Here is a 19,689-nt window from a genome sequence, read left to right as displayed (position 1 = left end):
TCTTTGAATGCAGTTTCAACAACTGGATTTTCAAATCGAACAAGGCCAAGTAGAATCATGTCGTTCTTCCCCTCTGTCTGTTTGTACCACTGAATCATATCAAAATTAGAGTTTGAATGGTTGCAGGTTATCAGAGCATCATCTCCAACATGCTTGATCATGGCAGTGGGGGTCTGATGAACGCTGTTCTTTGAAAGCTCTGTGGAGGAAAGAAGCAACATGTTTAGTTCAGGTGACTTGTTAGAGAAAACTCTTGTACGTATAAATATTTTACCTGTCAAACAGAATGGCACAGCCACTAATTGAATCAAGAATCTGATCATGTTTTTCTCACAGATGAAGACTAGAATTATAAGTTGAGTGTGAGCAGAGCTGCCTGCATGAGGAGGAGGAGGAGGAGCTACATGTACTGTATGACATAAGAAGAGGAGACTGTTGATCAGTGCTGATTTCCTGCCACGTCTAAACGGTAGCTGGCTGCAGGTGTACTCTATCCAACGTAGAGTTATGGGTTGTTATATCAGAGGGTTTTTGTGAAAGTGGGACTCTGACTGAGTCACTGTGCTACTAGCTGCACAGTAGTACAGGCTGCTTTCTTCTGGGTGTCTGAGCTCCAGCACATGGAGCTTGGATTCTGATGAGCCGTCTCCAGTCACATTGAAATGCTTGTTCAGTGGATCCTCGAGGGTTGGGTTGGTGTAGTAAACATATCCAATACGTTTTAGGGCAGTGTCACCCACTGGCTGTTGGTACCATAGGATCACATAGTAAGAACTAATTGAGTGGCTACAGGTGATTGTTACTGAACCATGAGGTCTTCCTGTAATTGATGGTGGCTCCTGGTGGACTTCATTACCAAGTGACCCACCTGTTGAATGAGTAACGTATTAATGTGACTTACAAAACCATCTGATGAGTTTGTATTGAACTTACAGAATAAACCGATGCAGAGCAGAATGATTCTGTTCGGGTCTCTAGTCATGGTCCCAGTATCTTCTCTTCTCTTAGTGACTCGAGATGTGGGAGCAACAAAGAGGGGAGGAGACAGATCAAGAGCCAGCTTCTGGTTGGTTACCAGGTAACTTCTGGTATGCTAATAAATGGTCCTTTACTGTAGAGAAATAATGCTTAATCAAGTTTCACATAAGGGAAGTAGAATATTTTACAAATCACTTTAAACATAATAAGAGGGATTTACTCTATAGTTCTACTGCTGTATATGAATGTAAGCGTTTCCTCTCTCTACAGCCGTCATTGGGTATTTGTGCAGCTGCAGGAGTCACTTGTGTCACTGTGTTCACTCACAGCACAAAAATATACTCCACTGTCCTCAGGTAGCAGCTTGTGCACTGTCAAAGATCCTGTTTCGGTGTCTTCCTTCGTTGCTGGAAATTTTTCTTTGCTGAAGCCACCTTGATATTCAGGAGGGTTGTATGCAGTGGTGTAAACGATTTGCTTCATTCCCTCCCCTGGCTTTTGTCTGAACCAGTACATCTCCCTGTATGTGCTGCCCTTAGTGTGACTGCAGTTCATTGTGGCAGACTGACCCTCCTTTTCACACAGCTGAGGGGTCTGGGTGACATCACTGCTGTCAGTTAGACCTGTGTGGATACAGACCTTATAATGTTAGTAACAGATAGATTCTCAATCTTGCAAACTTGCCAATTTAGTATAAAATTACACACAGCCATATTTCCTGTGTCTTATTGTACAGACCTGCAAAACAGAGCAGAGCTGCAGAGAGTTGAACCAGACCAGCTGTGATCATTGCTGTGTTTTCAGTAAAGTGGTCTCAGAGACCAGAGTCGCTGCCAGTTTGTCTGATGGTACCACAGAGACGTGAAGGGACAGATGGGAGTGTCACTGTTGTAGGATTCTGATTGTGCTGGAGCTCCCCCTGCAGCGCAGCTAGACATGTGCCAGCTCAGGCAAATTAAAAATTGATAATCAAGATGAATCTGTTGATTGTTTATTTATAGTTTTTAATAAATATGATCAAAGAAACAACCCCCATTTTATGTTTGTGTGAATAATTAAACACTTCTCCCTAATGCAAATGTTCATGGTTCTCTAAAGACAAGGATGAACCAGAAGAGGGTTTTAGTCATGGGAGGACATGAAACCACATCACTGTGTACTGGCAGCGCAGAAATACACAGCTGAGTCTGGCAGCATCACACTTTTGATGATCAGAGCTCCTGTTTGTACGTCTTTTCTTGTCATTTCAAATCGATTCTCAAACTGCTTCTCGTAGTTTGCTGGACTGCCCGTGTAGCCGTATCCTATTAGGTTTATCTGACCGCTCTGTGTTTGCTGATACCATAGCATGACGTTAAGACCACTGTCATCGTGGCTGCAGTTGATCTCTACTCTTTCTGCTGCGCTGACTATTTTTGGATGAGACGGCTGGAACGTCGCACTCTTCACTCGATCTGTGGGGATAGAACAGATTTAAGTAAAACTACCTGATCCAGAATCAGTGGCGATAAAATAATTGGGTAGTTACTGAGCTTCATTACATGGAAGCAGGATGAGAACGAATGCAATCAGAACTAGATGCATCTCAGGTTTGTGCAGCTGCAGGAGAAAAAGACTCCTCATGTGTGAACACCTTCAATTCATGAACAGGAACAAGACGAGAGTTTTAGTGGGGGAGTGGTGTTGGACCACGTCATTATGACTGCACTCAAAGGAATGTGTTGTTGAATTTATTCTGAGTTTTGTCAACCAATGTAAAGTTGAAATACCTTTTGAAATACAAAGGTATTTCAACTTTACATTCATTAAGTAAATACTACTAATTACGTTCAGTCAACATGATACTTTTATGTTCATTGTACTGAACCCTACACATTTGTGTCCGATTTATTAAAAATAAAATTAATTTTGAGCTTAGGGGTCTAGCAGGGGTCATCACAGCAAACAATTCCCTTGGTTGTTTGTTTTATGAGTTATTAGGCCAAATTTTAATTATGTGCTTCAATCAGAGATTTAGTACAATTGTTAAATCCCTCAATCGTACAAAGGGCAAATGATACAGTATCAATTCAGACAGACAATAACCTTATCAACAAAAAATAGATGTGGCATACAAAAATACAGCATGTTCAAAATTAAAAATAATGGCTTGTAAAGTGCACAACCTTTTTTGGGAACTTTGGGTGTTTTGAGCATTACACTGCTGCATTACATTGAAACTACTGTATAAAGAAAGGTTAAATAAAAGGTTAAATAAAGTGACAAAACCAAGGCAGCTACGTTGAATGTATGTATCAATGTAATATTGTGTGATGTCAAAAGTAAATAATACTGTTAATTTAAACCAAAATAACTCATTGAACCAAGTAACGAATGTTACTGAGACAGATCTGAAAGTGGCATCCTGTTCAATGCGCATGTGAGCGTATAACTACGAAAGGAGGAGCTTGTTGGTGTGTGTGTTGTTGGTGTGACTTTTTCAGAGTCTGGTGGTGGTGGTTTTGGTGTTTTCTTGTTCTCTGCTGCCTCTTCATGGAGGTTTTTGTACTAGTCACTCACTGTCTTTATGACTGTGTACATACTCGCAGCTCCAAAATACTCTGCAGTGTCGTCAGGGTGTTTTGGGTTCAGGATGTGAAGTTGAACTGTCTTCTCTCCGTCTCCGTCCACACTGAAGCGGCTCTGATACGGTGCCTCTACTTTAGGGGTCTTATAATAGACATTAGCGATCAGCTTTAGGGACGTGTCTCCTGCTGAACGCTGGTACCAGAGGATGGTGTCATATCTGGGGATGTGATGAGTGAGACTCAGGTTGGCTTCAACATTTGGCTTCAGCAACAGATCAGACGGAGTCTGGAACACTTGTTTTTCTGTACTGACGTAAACACCTGAAGAGAGATAAATAGAACTTTTCAAGTTTTACAAAAGTTGAATAACATCATTTGATATAATTGTTCATACCTTTGATCCACAACACAGTGATGATAGATATGATGTGAGGGGATGGCGACATGTTGATTTTGAGGAACCTACTAAAGTCTCTGCTGTTTTAGAGGAACAGGAAGTGATGTGTGACTCATCCTCAGGTAACCGCTGGTACCACTTTGTCTTCAGTTATAACTCTATTTCTAACTCTAAGCTTTCTTTTTTCTGATGTCCCACAAAATGTTTTCTAAAAGGATTAAATTTATCTAAAAGCACAGCAGCAGGTGTTTGTAGGTGGTTTATTCAGTCTCGTTAACGGTAAATGCTCTTGTTGGGTTTTTGTGTAATTCAGAGGGGACCCGTGTCATCGTGCTTCTCTGGCTGCACAGTAGTAAACTGCACTGTGCTCCTCATTGCAGCTTCAATAATAAGAGATGCATTTTTTGGAGAAGTTAAAATGGTAGATTTGTACAATAAAGTTTTGAAATCTCTGGAGACTTGAGTTGGAATACAGCACAGTTGAGCTTCATAGCAATGTCTTCAGGTGAGCGCAGGTACCACAGCATTAGCCAGTAGTTAGTTTCATCATGGCTGCGGAAAATCTGCAGTTTACAATCGAGAGAGAATGATGAATTTCGCCACACAGACATAAACCCTGGCGAAAAACAATTTAATTAAAATGAAGCAGTTTTTTAAATTCAATGTATTGGGCAGTATAAATAGTTAGTATAGCTATTATTTTATTTCCCCAGTAGGTGCCAGCATTCTAATTGAAGGATAGACTTAAGCTACAGGGTTTCCCCACCTGATATGCAGGGACACCAAGAGAAAAATTGAGTCGTTCTTTGGCTGCTGCAGAGTGGGGAAAGTTTGTTTATTTGCTAAATACATTTAGAGCACAAACATTTACTCCCTATCCACTTGTCCATCCCTGACGATTTGGAAGAGCAGCGTGAGAAAGAAACATTTGTAAGCCACAACAAAACACGATGGATAATGAATGCTAGCTTAAATTGTTATAGCATGGGTCCTATATAGCATGGGTAGAGTTTTGTGAAATATTGCTAAACGGGCTTACTGGGTTTATGTGTGAGGTGTATGTGTGTGGAAAATAAAGCTGCTTACAACAAAGGAGACTAAAAACCAACTGGAGAGTGTTTCTATGGTGCGGCAGACACTCACCGAAGTGTGAGACACGCGAGGACCGGAAGTTCCCAGCGTCAACGTCTCCTGACAGATAAGCTTAATTTTTTTTTTCTTATTTTGATCAGAGCTCTGAATATTGTTTATAGTAGTAGTTAAATGTGAATTGATCATTGATTAAATGTCAGTAATTGTTTAAACTAAAGTGTTTCACCTCTCCTTGAAAAGAAACCTAGTAGAGTCTTGCACACAAATTGGTTGCTGTGTGTAGGTAGTGGTTGCAAATAATTTAGCTCTGAGGCAGCAAACAAAGAATAAACTGATCATTGTGAATTCTCAGACTTCTAACATGACAAATGATTTGTTTGTGTTCTAGTGATTTAAATTGCTGGAATCATGTCATGAGGTGAAATCACCTGATGGTTCCAGTGAACAGACTGAGACTAAACAAGGGCCGCCCCCTTGTTTAGTCTCAGTCTGCACATGACTGTAGACCAACAGTCATGTGTTGGTTGTAGACCAACCAACATTACATTAACCAGGAGCAGCAGGTGGGAGGAGCCTGCCAGTTCTGAACTAATAATTTAGAGACTCTAAATACATTTAAAGTTCATGAAAAGGTTCAGTCCCAAATAATTCCTCAGTCATAAGATAGGTAATTTATTTTTCCATATGTCATTTATTACATTGCTTAGTTACTATTCATTACAAAAATGACGCTGGGTGTGTGGCAGCAAGTTTCAGCAGCTCTGTCCCTTTGTGTTCTTTCCTTTGCGTTTGTTTGATGTTTTTTCTCACCCCGTTTGTGTTTTTTGTTCTGTCTATGAATCAAAAAGGAGTCATTTGACCAATTGCACAAAGTTCATTACTGTTGCACTTTGTTTTTTTACCTTTTTGAGCGAGCCTCAAGGGACCCTTTAAGAAGCGTCTTCATTGTTTACACTCGGGACCAGCTGTTGGCTTTTAGTTCTGCCACGTTGGGAAGCCAGCGATTCCAGACGACAGCTGGAGAAAGCGACGATGCTGCAGAGCTGGAGTTAAGCTCCGGGAGAGGAAACTGAGGTACAAGTGATACGTACCTTCATTACTATGGGAAACATCCTATCTCTTCAACAAGCTGGAAAAACTAATGGCGCTAATGCGTTTGCAGCGCGTGTACCGGGAAAGCACCCTGCTGCGTTTCAACAAGATATTGCTCAACCAGAACACACCAGACTCTGGTCTTCGTTAACGGATTTACGCTGGTGAAGAAAGGGACCGGCGGTGTTTGCGATCGACAGATGGGACGGTGCTTTCCCCCCTTTCTGTGCACTCTGTACACGTCAGACTTTAAATACAACTCCCACCACTGTCACCTCCATAAGTTCTCGGATGACAACGCCATTGTTGGCTGTGTATCAGGGGATACGAGAAGGGGTACGGGGGAGGGGTCATCTCTGACTTTGTAGGTTGGTGTGAGAAGAACCACCTGTTTCTAAACACCAGCAAAACAAAGGAGACACTCAACAAGCTGGTTCAGAAAGCCGGCTCTGTCCTGGGCTGCACACTGGAGTCCATGGAGGAGGTGGCGGACCAGAGGATGCTGGCTAAACACCCATCAATCATGGCCAACCCTCCACCCCCTGCACCACTGTAGAGGCTCTGAGCAGCTCCTTCAGCACCAGACTGTTACGCCCATAGTGAAGGAAAGAGTGCTACCGCAGGTCATTTCTCCCCACAGACATCAGACTTTACAGCATAACACTACAACTACACTACACACTTACTTTTAATTGCTGTGTTATTACAATAACAATATCACCAAGGTGAAGAACCTCTCATAATCTACACTGTGGAGTAATTATGATGTGTAATACCTCCATAAACATACATGTGCAACACATCACACTCTACAAAAGTGGTATAATGATGCTCTTTCTGTATTCTTCCGTTTAACTTGAATGCCTTGTCTGCACATTTTGCACATTGTCTGTTGTTTTAGTCAATGTTCTGTCGCAGCTCCAAAGACAGAAATTTCTCCATCGTGGGATTAATAAAGTCTGATCTACTGTAATCTAAAACTGTGGATTCCCTGTAGTTGCATCAATCCAAAGTACGACCACAACAACAGGTGCCTGTTTGTCTCCTTCTGAGCCGCTAATGATGACGCCTTGTGCAGTTTTTGTCTGGTTCTGAGGGGACTTTTATCAGTGTGCTTTACTTGCTGCACAGTAGTAAACTGCACACAGTTCAGATCCTTGGATCTGGAAGGTCAGAGAACCGTTTTTTGTTGCAGTTCCCCCCAAGTCTCCAGAGATTGTAAAATGATCTTTATACTGCTCCTCCATTGTGACGGCTTTGAAATTCAAGTATCCAATGAGCTTCATGGCCGTGTCTCCAGGTGAGCGCTGGTACCACAGCATCACCCTGTAGTCAGTTTGATCATGGCTGCAGAAAACCTGCACCTGGTCACCAGGTTTAGTGATGAGATCAGAGGGAGACTGATGGACCTCGACACCCAGACATGAACCTGGATATGTAAAGAACAGGCAGTGGTTAAATTGTAATGGATGAGTAATTTAAAATGATTCAGTCAGTCAATCATTGAAGCTGAGTGTGAATACGTTATTACCCGACAGACAACAGAGAAGGAGAAAAACGATCATTTGGCTTCCTGAACGTAAACAGTTGACACGTTTCTGGGATCAGGACAACCTGAGCGATAGAAATTGAGCTGAGCTTCCAGAGGTTTGTAGCTGACAGATCGTCTCCTCCCATCTGGCTGGGAGGGGTCTGTCTGCTTGAGCTCAAATTAAAAACCATAAATGATAAGATGTGGTTCAGAGTTTTTGTATGACGACGAGGGGATATGTTGTCTGTGTGCATAGCTAGCTGCACAGTAGTACAGAGCCGTGTGCTCAGGTGCCTTCAGCTGGTCTATTATCAAGGATCCGTTCTTTGCTTTGTCTCCACTCATGTCTCCAGTCATAGTGAAGTGTTCTTTGAAAGCCTCATCGTATTCTTTGGTGCTGTAATAAACGTGTCCGATCCGTTTCAGAGCTGTGTCTCCAGAGGATCTCTGGTACCAGTGCATGCTGGTGTAGTCGGTCTTCCCATGGCTGCAGACCAGCTGGACTTTACCTCCTGGGCTTCTGAAAACATCTGGAGGAGTCTGATAGACCTCAACACCCAGACTAATGCCTAGAAGCACACTGTGTAAAATATATAGTTGAAACCATTTGTGTCTATAATGACCGTGATTCCCAGTGACACCAGATAGAAAGATGAATGACATGTTTACTGAGCTCAGATCTCTGAGAGGCTCTAATCTCACAGTCTAAATTAAACTGAGGATGAATCTTTTCAGAGCCTCCCCCTAAACCATTTACTTTAAATGTAATAGTAGTACCTGAGTGAGACCTGAAAATGTCTCTGAACATCTAGCACCACCTACAGGACCAACATTAAACTTGCTGTTGTAGCTTTTGTTCAGCTGCTGGTACGTCTCACATCACTGTGTTTGCTGACAGCACAGAAGTAAACAGCGCTGTCCTCAGGCGTCAGGTCTTTCACAGTAAGAGCCCTGGTCTCAATGCTGTCTTTAACGGCTGAGTATTTGCATTCAGCCCCTTCGTATTGTGGCTTCACTTCATAAGCTGTAAAGACGATGAGGCTCATGGTCTCTCCTTGACGCTGTCTGTACCAGTACATCTGATTGTGAGCAGCATCTTTGTTGTGGCTGCAGTTCATCTCTGCAGATTTGGACACATACCTCCAGCTGATTGCTGGGTGCTGGGTCACTCCCTGATGCTGGGTCACCCCCTGACAGCCCACTGTAAGGAGAAAATCCAAGCTTTACTACAGTACAACTTATGCTCTTAATAAACACTTTCTTTTGTTTTACTCAAAAGTACTGTACACAGTGATGATAACTTAGTTAATGGCATCATTCAAATGGTTAAACTTGTACCTTGAACCCACAGAGTCGAGGCCACAAGAGTGATGAGTATTTGAGTCATCATTGGAGATGCTGTTAACATGTGAGCAGAAAAAATGAATGAGGGCTTTTGAATACTGCAGCACTTCACAGAAGGAACCTCCCATTCAAAGATTTAATACAGATGCATGGAGCTGAGAGTTGTAACAGAGACTGTACTAGACTGGTGGAAACTTTAATTCTTTATTCTTTAACTTTATTTTTTATCAACAGGCTGTGCCCTTTTAGTTTATCAACCCTAAATCTACAGGAAATACAGTGTGAATGCCACATGTCAGTGTTGGTTCAGCGGATTAAAACAGGTGCACGAAGCTTTGAGTTTTAATGTAGAGATAAAAGAATATGTGATGTAGTTTTTGTACTGGGTGACAGTGATGTGAAGCACTGTGGAAACTAGCAGCACAGAAATAAACAGCGCTGCTTTTCACGCTTTCAATGATTAGAGTGCAAGTCTGGTCTTTATTTGCACTTCCTTCAAACTTCACATTTGCTCCAGGTTCATAATTAGGATTGTTGATGAACATGTATCCCAGGAGCTGTAGCTGTGTGTTCTCTGCCTTCTTGTACCAAAGGATTATGTTGTAACTCTGATGCCTGTGTGAACAGTGGATTTTGGTCTCTTGTCCTGCTTTGCTGTAAATGTCAGCCGGTATCTGGTCCACTAAGTCGCTGGCAGAGGATCCTGTTCAAATCAACCAACCAAAAACAATATGTATTATAGTAATGAACACTCATTTTACACACACACTTGAAATAATTAAAATGTTGAACTACCTGATATCAGAATGGTGGTAAAAGTAAGGCTGAACAGTACGATGTTCATGTTGTCTTTTCTGTTTGCTGATATTTGTACCGTTGCTCTCAGTGAAACCCTCCTTCCGTCAAACACTACTGTACATGTGTTCTGCAGGTGGGCGGTGTCTTACGTAGTTCTATATTATTAGCTCCCTATCAAAGGCCTGATTTAAAACTACACTGCCAACTCATGAAGATACAGGTGCACTGCAGTGGGAGCCAAGATGGAGATCAACTGACTGGGTGGTTTTTGTACCAAAGAGCAGTGACGCGTAGCACTGTGTAACTAGCAGCACAGAAATACACTGCACTGCTGTTCATGCTGAGACTTTCAATGGTTAATGTACAGGTCTCCCCTTTACTGGCACCCCCTTCCATCTTCACTTTCTCTCCAGGTTCAGGAACACCGTAGTTCACATTCATGTATCCCATGAATTGAAGCTGTTTGTTCTTTAATTGTCTGTACCAAAGCATTCGTTCATAGCTCTGGTGGGTGTGTGAACAGGTGATTTTAGCCTCTTGTCCTGGTTTGCTGTAAATATCAGCTGGATTCTGGTCGACCAGGTCACTGACAGAGGAACCTGTTGAATTTGGATCAAAAACGGCAAACTATAGTACAACAGTAAAAAAATATGTACAGTATGTGTATAAAAATGATTGAGTACATTACCTATTACTAGAATAGTGTTAAACATCAGGTGTAACAGCAGGATGATCATGTTCCTCAGTTAGTTTGTCCTGATAAATTTGCTGTGTCTATCAACTATATTCTTGCAGTTCAGTTCCCTGCCTGTCTGAGTAAACCCTCCTCCTTCTGTAGGTGGGTGGTGTCATGTTCCACACGTCACTGGCTCAGTCTATAAAGGAACACGGGTGCCAGTGTGCTGATTTAACCTGATGGGGGATTTTTGTATTGAGGAGCAGTGATATGTAGAACTGTGGTAACGAGCAGCACAGAAGTAAACTGCATCACTGTTCACACTTAGTCCTTTAATTGTTAATGTGCAGTTCTGGTCTTTGTTTGCATTCCCATCCAAAACCAGGTCCACTCCAGGTTCTAGAAATGTGCTGTCTCCAATAAGGTATCCCAGTAATTGTAGCTGCCTGCTCTGTTGCTGCTTGTACCACAGGATTCGATCATAGTCTTGGAGACTGTGTGAACAGTAGATTTTGGCAGTTGCTCCTGGATTTTTGTACATGAGAGCTGGAGTTTGGTAGATTTGGTCACTTTGAGATAAACCTGTGAAAAGACATCATCCAACACATCAAGTGACAAATGTTAAAATATTGGTAGCAGGCTGTGACTATTTGTACTGTGTGTAGTTTGCAGTGCTAATACAGTAGTCTCATAACTTTACCTGAAGCCTGTATGACTTGTGTATAACACACCCAACATGCAATGATCAACATGTTGTCTTCTGTGAAGTCTGTTTTTCTGCAACAGTGGTTCTCGCTGGAGATGCAGGCATTCAGGTTTGGACCTCCTACCTTCATTATGAGTAGTTGGTGTCTCAGACAACAGTGAGTCAGTGAGGAAACACTGCTCCCCAATGGAGAAAATGTGAATACAGCTGCATGATATCGTCAGTGTGGTTTATTTGTTCCTCATGAGCCGGGGAACGACTGTTACTGACTCAGAGGTTTTTGTTGGAGTCAGAGGCTTTATAGAACAATGTGCATCACTGGCACCACAGAAATATGTTGCCTTGAGCTCAGATCCACTCAGTTTTGCAATGTTAAGAGATGACCGACTCCTTCCATCTCCACTCACACTATATTTGTCTTTGAATGGAGTTTCAACAACTGGAGCATCGTATTTAACATAGCCAAGTAGAATCATGCCGTTCTTCCCCTCTGTCTGTTTGTACCACTGAATCATATCAAAATTAGAGTTTGAATGGTTGCAGGTTATCAGAGCATCATCTCCAACATGCTTGATCATGGCAGCGGGGGTCTGATGAACGCTGTTCTTTGAAAGCTCTGTGGAGAAAAGAAGCAACATATTTAGTTCAGGTGACTTGTTAGAGAAAACTCTTGTACGTATAAATATTTTACCTGTCAAACAGAATGGCACAGCCACTAATTGAATCAAGAATCTGATCATGTTTTTCTCACAGATGAAGACTAGAATTATAAGTTGAGTGTGAGCAGAGCTGCCTGCATGAGGAGGAGGAGGAGGAGCTACATGTACTGTATGACATAAGAAGAGGAGACTGTTGATCAGTGCTGATTTCCTGCCACGTCTAAACGGTAGCTGGCTGCAGGTGTACTCTATCCAACGTAGAGTTATGGGTTGTTATATCAGAGGGTTTTTGTGAAAGTGGGACTCTGACTGAGTCACTGTGCTACTAGCTGCACAGTAGTACAGGCTGCTTTCTTCTGGGTGTCTGAGCTCCAGCACATGGAGCTTGGATTCTGATGAGCCGTCTCCAGTCACATTGAAATGCTTGTTCAGTGGATCCTCGAGGGTTGGGTTGGTGTAGTAAACATATCCAATAAGTTTTAGGGCAGTGTCCCTCACTGGCTGTTGGTACCATAGGATCATATTGTAAGAACTAATTGCGTGGCTGCAGGTGATTGTTACTGAACCATGAGGTCTTCCTGTAATTGATGATGGATGCTGATGAGCTTTATTGCCCAGTGAACCACCTGTTGAATGAGGAAAATATTAATATGTAAATTACAAAACCATTTCATAGGTTGAACTGAACTTACAGAATAAACTCGTGCAGAGCAGAATGATTCTGTTCAGGTCTCTAGTCATGGTCCCAGTATCTTCTCTTCTCCTAGTGACTCGAGATGTGGGAGCAACAAAGAGGGGAGGAGACAGATCAAGAGCCAGCTTCTGGTTGGTTACCAGGTAACTTCTGGTATGCTAGTAATTGGTCCTTTTACTGTGGAGAAATAATGCTTTCTTATTATTCAATCAATTATTATTGTGTTAAGCCAGAAACAAAGAACAGTGGCTTCGAAAAATCAAATTTCACACAAGGGAAGTAGAATGTTTTACAAATCACATCAAACATAATAAGAGGGATTTACTCTATAGTTCTACTACTGTACATGAATGTAAGCGTTTCCTCTCTCTACAGCCGTCATTGGGTATTTGTGCAGCTGCAGGAGTCACTTGTGTCACTGTGTTCACTCACAGCACAAAAATATACTCCACTGTCCTCAGGTAGCAGCTTGTGCACTGTCAAAGATCCTGTTTCGGTGTCTTCCTTCGTTGCTGGAAATTTTTCTTTGCTGAAGCCACCTTGATATTCATGAGGGTTGTATGCAGTGGTGTAAACGATTTGCTTCATTCCCTCCCCTGGCTTTTGTCTGAACCAGTACATCTGCCTATATGTGCTGCCCTTAGTGTGACTGCAGTTCATTGTGGCAGACTGACCCTCCTTTTCACACCGCTGAGGGGTCTGGGTGACATCACTGCTGTCGGTTAGACCTGTGTGGATACAGACCTTATAATGTTAGTCACCGATAGATTCTCAATTCTCAAACTTGCCAATTTAGTATAAAATTACACATAACCATATTTCCTGTGTCTTATTGTACAGACCTGCAAAACAGAGCAGAGCTGCAGAGAGTTGGACCAGACTAGCTGTGATCATTGCTGTGCTTTCAGTGGTGTCTCAGAGACCAGAGTCGCTGCCAGTTTGTCTGATGGTACCACAGAGACGTGAAGGGACAGATGGGAGTGTCACTGTTGTAGGATTCTGATTGTGCTGGAGCTCCCCCTGCAGCGCAGCTAGACATGTGCCAGCTCAGGCGACATGGAATAGCTGGAAAAACTAATAAGACAAATCTTGATTCATTGATTGTTTCCTTTTATAGTTTTTAATTAATCTGATCAAAGAAATCTTTTCCCATTATATGATTGTGTGAATACTTTAACATGTTTCCCTAAAACCAACGTTCACTAAAGACAAGGATGAACCAGACGAGGGTTTTAGTCATGGGAGGACATGAAACCACATCACTGTGTACTGGCAGCGCAGAAATACACAGCTGAGTCTGGCAGCATCACACTTTTGATGATCAGAGCTCCTGTTTGTACGTCTTTCCTTGTCATTTCAAATCGATTCTCAAACTGCTTCTCGTAGTTTGCTGGACTGCCCGTGTAGCTGTATCCTATTAGGTTCATCTGACCGCTCTGTGTTTGCTGATACCACAGCATAATGACAAGATTACTGTCATCGTGGCTGCAGTTGATCTCTACTCTTTCTGCTGCGCTGACTATTCTTGGATGAGACGGCTGGAACTTCACACTCGTCACTCGATCTGTGGGGATAGAACAGATTTAAAACTACCTGATCCAGAATCAGTGGCGATAAAATAATTGGGTAGTTACTGAGCTTCATTACATGGAAGCAGGATGAGAACGAATGCAATCAGAACTAGATGCATCTCAGGTTTGTGCAGCTGCAGGAGAAAAAGACTCCTCATGTGTGAACACCTTCAATTCATGAACAGGAACAAGACGAGGGTTTTAGTGGGGGAGTGGTGTTGGACCACGTCACCATGTACTGATGGTGTTCTGTATAATCAGATCTCCTCTTGTCTGTCTTCTTTCCTCAGCTGAAACTGGTTTTCATTTTATAGTCTTCATAAAGATATGAATAGTGAAATAATATAGATTACATATGTAGATTTTTCTGGTCTCCTCTGTTTCATTAGGTTACTCTTTTATTGCCATGTGCTTACTTCTACTACTACAGTACTTGTTTGGATAATTTAAGAAACAAATCTTTTAAATCTTTTCCACAGTTCTAGTCAAAATTTAAAAACATCTTCCCTTCTTTCCTTTCTCACCTCTACTGATATGATATATAATAGTTTGTGTTATCATCTCCACACTGTGGTTTAGTGTCAGGTGTGGGAGCTTCTAGCAGCATCTCTGCTGGTGTTTTTGTCACAGGCCTGTGCTCTGTCACAGCACTGTGTGGACTGGCAGCGCACAGATAAACAGCCTCATCCTTCTGCTGAACGCTGCTTATTGTCAGAGACCAGCGCTTCGTCTCCGATCTCGCTGCCTTAAAACCTGATTTGAATTCTTCTTCCAAAGTTGGGTTGCCAGCTAGGATATACCCAATGAACTGGAGGCCTCGTCCTCTGAGCTGCCTGTACCAGTACAGATATTCAAAGTCTGTGTCGTTCTGGTAACATTGCATTTCTACTGAGTCGTTGGGCAAACTGGAGATGTAGCGAGGCCACTGAGTGATCAACACGGACTGAGAAACTCCTGAAACAGAAGATGAACATTATGAGAAATCATTACATACATTCAGTAGAAGTTAAAGGCTGTACAACATTAATATTTGTTTTTGTAGTGATATTGTGATATTTCCCAAATGCCTTTTTAGAAGGTTTAAAGAACAACAACTTGTAAAATATTGGAAATATTGTGTATCTACTTATTTAAAGTTTACCTGCAGCCCAAAGTATTAAGAGAGTCGAAGCTCTGACACCTGGGATCATTTTGCTTCAAGTAGAAGAAAGAAAATGAGCCAAGGCTTAATATGTGTATGTGGGAGGAAGTGACATCACAGACAGGAGACGGAAGAGTCAGGAAGACTCATCATGGATGGATGAGTAGATATATAATTCATCCCAGAGGGAAATTCACATCTCCCAGCAGCATAATGGACACAAATAAAGAAACAATATATAAACACGGTTAATAAAAAGCACTAAGATAACCATAAATGTGGCCACTAACTAGATGTAATAGAGTGCAAGTGTCCATGTTGCAAAAAAATCGAGCCTTCAGCTTCTGTCTTAAATGTTCAGTTTAAAGGTACATAACTCATTGTGTCCGCTAAATAGCTGGAGCAGAACTTCCTTCTACACAGAAACATAACTGAACGCTCTGCTCCGAACATAAAATAAGGTAAAATATACATGCTCTTGTGTGTTTTAAATTCTAGTCTTACAGCTTTTTATCGAGCCTTTACTGTGAGCTCTGGTGCAGGTGCACACGTGAACCAACATCCAGCGGCTTTTTGTAATGCAGCCAGGGCCACTGAAACACTGTGCTGACTGGCTGCACAGAAGTACTCTGCAGAGTCTGTCTGCTTGATGTTGGAGATCACCAGATGAGCTTTCTGTTTTGAGTGACCTGTTATGGTGAAACGTGTGTTGAAGCCTTTCTCAAGGGTTGGGTTTTCATAATGAAGATACCCAATCAGGTCCATGGCCCTTTGGCCTCTTGCTGACTTGTGCTGGTACCAAAACATGTAGGGATAGTTGTTGTCGCCATGGTAACATTCTATACGGACCTCCACTTCTTCAGGCTTTACCAGAAGATTGGCTGGTAATTGTTGGATGATAAGTGATGATAACACAAAGTCTGGAAGATGAGAAGAAAGACTGAAGATAAATTAAAAGCTGAACAGTTTGTTGAGAAGTTCCACAAGTGTAGTAACTGTTACTGTACCTGTGAGAAAAATCAAAGAGAGGCTCAAAATCCTCAACATTTTCATGTCGAGATATGGTGATGTAGTGTCTGTGGCTGCTCAGGTCTAAACTATGGACCTAACCAACACATGCTTAGACACTTGCTGAGGGAGGAGCTTTTTATGCTGACTAGTTGGTGTGTGTGTTGTTGGTGTGATTTTTTTTTTTTCTTATAATAGACATAAGCGATCAGCTTTAGGGACGTGTCTCCTGCTGAACGCTGGTACCAGAGGATGGTGTCATAGCTGGGGATGTGATGAGTGAGGCTCAGGTTGGCTTCAACATTTGGTTTCAGCAACAGATCAGACGGAGTCTGGAACACTTGTTTTTCTTTACTGAGGTAAACACCTGAAGAGAGATAAATAGAACTTTTCAAAGTTTACAAAAGTTGAATAATAGCATTTGATATAATTGTTCATACCTTTGATCCACAACACAGCGATGATAGATATGATGTGAGAGGATGGCGACATGTTAATTGGAAGGAACCGATAAAGTCTCTGCTGTTTTAGAGGAACAGGAAGGGATGTGTGACACCTCTCCAGGAAGCTGCTGGTGCCACTGTCTAGTCCCTTTGTCTTTATTTCTAACTCTAAGCTTTCTTTTTTTCTGATTGTCCCGCAAAATGTTTTCTAAAAGGATTAAATTCGTCTAAAAATACAAGCACAGCAGCAGGTGTTTGGAGGTGGTTTATTCAGTCTCGTTAATGATAACAGCTCTTGTTGGGTTTTTGTGTAGTTCAGGGGGGACTTGTGTCATTGTGCTTCTCTGGCTGCACAGTAGTAAACTGCACTGTGCTCTCGTTCTGCAGCTTTAATTATCAGAGATGCATTCTTTGCTGTATTCCCACTCAGATCTCCAGAGATTTCAAACTTCTCATTGTACAGCTCTTCCATTTTAACATCTCCAAAGTTGAGATAACCGATGAGCTTCATAGCTGTGTCTCCAGGTGAGCGCTGGTACCACAGCATCATCCAATAGTTAGTTTTATCATGGCTGCAGAAAATCTGCACCTTGTTTTCAAGCTTTGTGATGAAATCCGAGGGGGATTGATGGACCTCAAGACCCAGACATAAACCTGCTCAGAAGAAAAACTTTGATTAAAATGAAATTTTTAAATTCACAGATTATTTTTTTTCATGAATAATTTACCTCCGAGGCAACAAAAAAAGAATAAACAGATCATTGTGAACTTCTTTTTATGTCTTTTAACATAAGAAATAAATTGTTATTGTTCGTGGTGAAATCACCTGATGGTTTCAGTGAACAGACTGAGATTAAACAAGGGGGTGCTGCACATGACTGTAGACCAACCAACATTACATTAACCAGGAGCAGCTGGTGGGAGGAGCCTGCCAGTTCTAAATTAGGAATTTAGAGACTTGAAATACATTAATCTTCATCAAAAGATTGAATCCTAAGTGATGCTTATTTAACTCAAGTAACGTATTACATTAATTAGTTGGTATTGATTAAATAAAAACTAAGCTACAATGTGGCTTTCGTGTAGTTGCATCAAACCAATGTATGACCACAACAACAGGTGCCTGTTTGTCTCCTTCTGAGCCGCTAATGATGACGCATTGTGCAGTTTTTGTCTGGTTCTCAGGGGACTTTTATCAGTGTGCTTTACTTGCTGCACAGTAGTAAACTGCACTGAGTTCGGATCCTTGGACCTGGAAGGTCAGAGAACCATTCTTTGTTGCAGTTCCCCCCAAGTCTCCAGAGATCGTAAAATGATCTTTATACTGCTCCTCCATTGTGACGGCTTTGAAATTCAAGTATCCAATGAGCTTCATGGCCGTGTCTCCAGGTGAGTGCTGGTACCACAGCATCACCCTGTAGTCAGTTTGATCATGGCTGCAGAAAACCTGCACCTGGTCACCAGGTTTAGTGACACCCAGACATAAACCTGGATACGTAAAGAACAGGCAGTGGTTAAATTGTAATGGATGAGGAATTTAAAATGATTCAGTCAGTCAATCATTGAAGCAGAGTGTGAATACGTTATTACAGTACCTGACAGACAACAGAGAAGGAGAAAAACAATCATTTGGCTTCCTGAACGTAAACAGTTGACACGTTTCTGGGATCAGGTCAACCTGAGCAATAGAAGTTGAGCTGAGCTTCCAGAGGTTTGTAGCTGACAGATCGTCTCCTCCCATCTGGCTGGGAGGGGTCTGTCTGCTTGAGCTCAAATTAAAAACCATAAATGTTGATAAAATGTGGTTCAGAGTTTTTGTATGAAGACGAGGGGATATGTTGTCTGTGTGCATAGCTAGCTGCACAGTAGTACAGAGCCGTGTGCTCAGGTGCCTTCAGCTGGTCTATTATCAAGGATCCGTTCTTTGCTTGTCTCCACTCATGTCTCCAGTCATAGTGAAGTGTTCTTTGAAAGCCTCATCGTATTCTTTGGTGCTGTAATAAACGTGTCCGATCCGTTTCAGAGCTGTGTCTCCAGAGGATCTCTGGTACCAGTGCATGCTGGTGTAGTCGGTCTTCCCATGGCTGCAGACCAGCTGGACTTTACCTCTTGGGCTTCTGAAAACATCTGGAGGAGTCTGATAGACCTCAACACCCAGACTAATGCCTAGAAGCACACTGTGTAAAATATATAGTTGAAACCATTTGTGTCTATAATGACCGTGATTCCCAGTGACACCAGATAGAAAGATGAATGACATATTTACTGAGCTCAGATCTCTGAGAGGCTCTGACCTCACAGTCTAAATAAAACTGAGGATGAATCTTTTCAGAGCCTCCCCCAAAACCATTTACTTTAAATGTAATAGTAGTACCTGAGTGAGACCTGAAAATGTCTCTGAACGTCTAGCACCACCTACAGGACCAACATTAAACTTGCTGTTGTAGTTTTTGTTCAGCTGCTGGTACGTCTCACATCACTGTGTTTGCTGACAGCACAGAAGTAAACAGCGCTGTCCTCAGGCGTCAGGTCTTTCACAGTAAGAGCCCCGGTCTCAATGCTGTCTTTGACGGCTGAGTATTTGCCTTCAGCCCCTTCGTATTGTGGCTTCCCTCCGTAAAGCATGTAGACGATGAGGCTCATGGTCTCTCCTTGACGCTGTCTGTACCAGTACATCTGGTTGTGACCAGCATCTTTGTTGTGGCTGCAGTTCATCTCTGCAGATTTGGACACATAGCTCCAGCTGATGGCCGGGTGCTGGGTCACTCCCTGATGCTGGGTCACACACTGAACTGTGTGGATCCATAGAGACGAGACTGCAAACATGAGGAGCGTATGAGTCTTCATAGTGGCCATAGTAGAAATATTGAGTGTCTGATGCTGCTGTTCATTATGTGGGAGGGGAGGTTTATGTCACCTCCCATTAGCGCGAGGTCCAATACCAGCATTAGATAGATGCTTTATTCCAGGTGCAGGGGCTGTGGTGAGATTA

At 42.2% G+C, this 19,689-nt stretch overlaps 2 gene segments (V, D, J or C); both read right to left on the bottom strand.

Annotated features, from left to right (window-relative positions):
• Positions 1-974: 974 nt before the first annotated feature.
• Positions 975-2,099, bottom strand: LOC121201955 (T cell receptor beta variable 29-1-like). The segment is given in 3 exon segments: positions 975-1,111; positions 1,306-1,601; positions 1,717-2,099. Coding segments are annotated over 3 exon segments (351 nt in total).
• A 16,997-nt stretch (positions 2,100-19,096) lies between these two features.
• On the bottom strand, positions 19,097-19,615 carry LOC129603614 (T cell receptor beta variable 7-2-like). The segment is given in 1 exon segment: positions 19,097-19,615. A coding segment is annotated over 1 exon segment (402 nt).
• Positions 19,616-19,689: the final 74 nt, after the last annotated feature.

Source organism: Betta splendens, chromosome 22 (assembly GCF_900634795.4).
Source record: "Betta splendens chromosome 22, fBetSpl5.4, whole genome shotgun sequence".
Taxonomy (NCBI): domain Eukaryota; kingdom Metazoa; phylum Chordata; class Actinopteri; order Anabantiformes; family Osphronemidae; genus Betta; species Betta splendens.
Note: the sequence above shows the minus strand (reverse complement) of the source record. Positions and strands in the feature narration are given on the sequence as shown.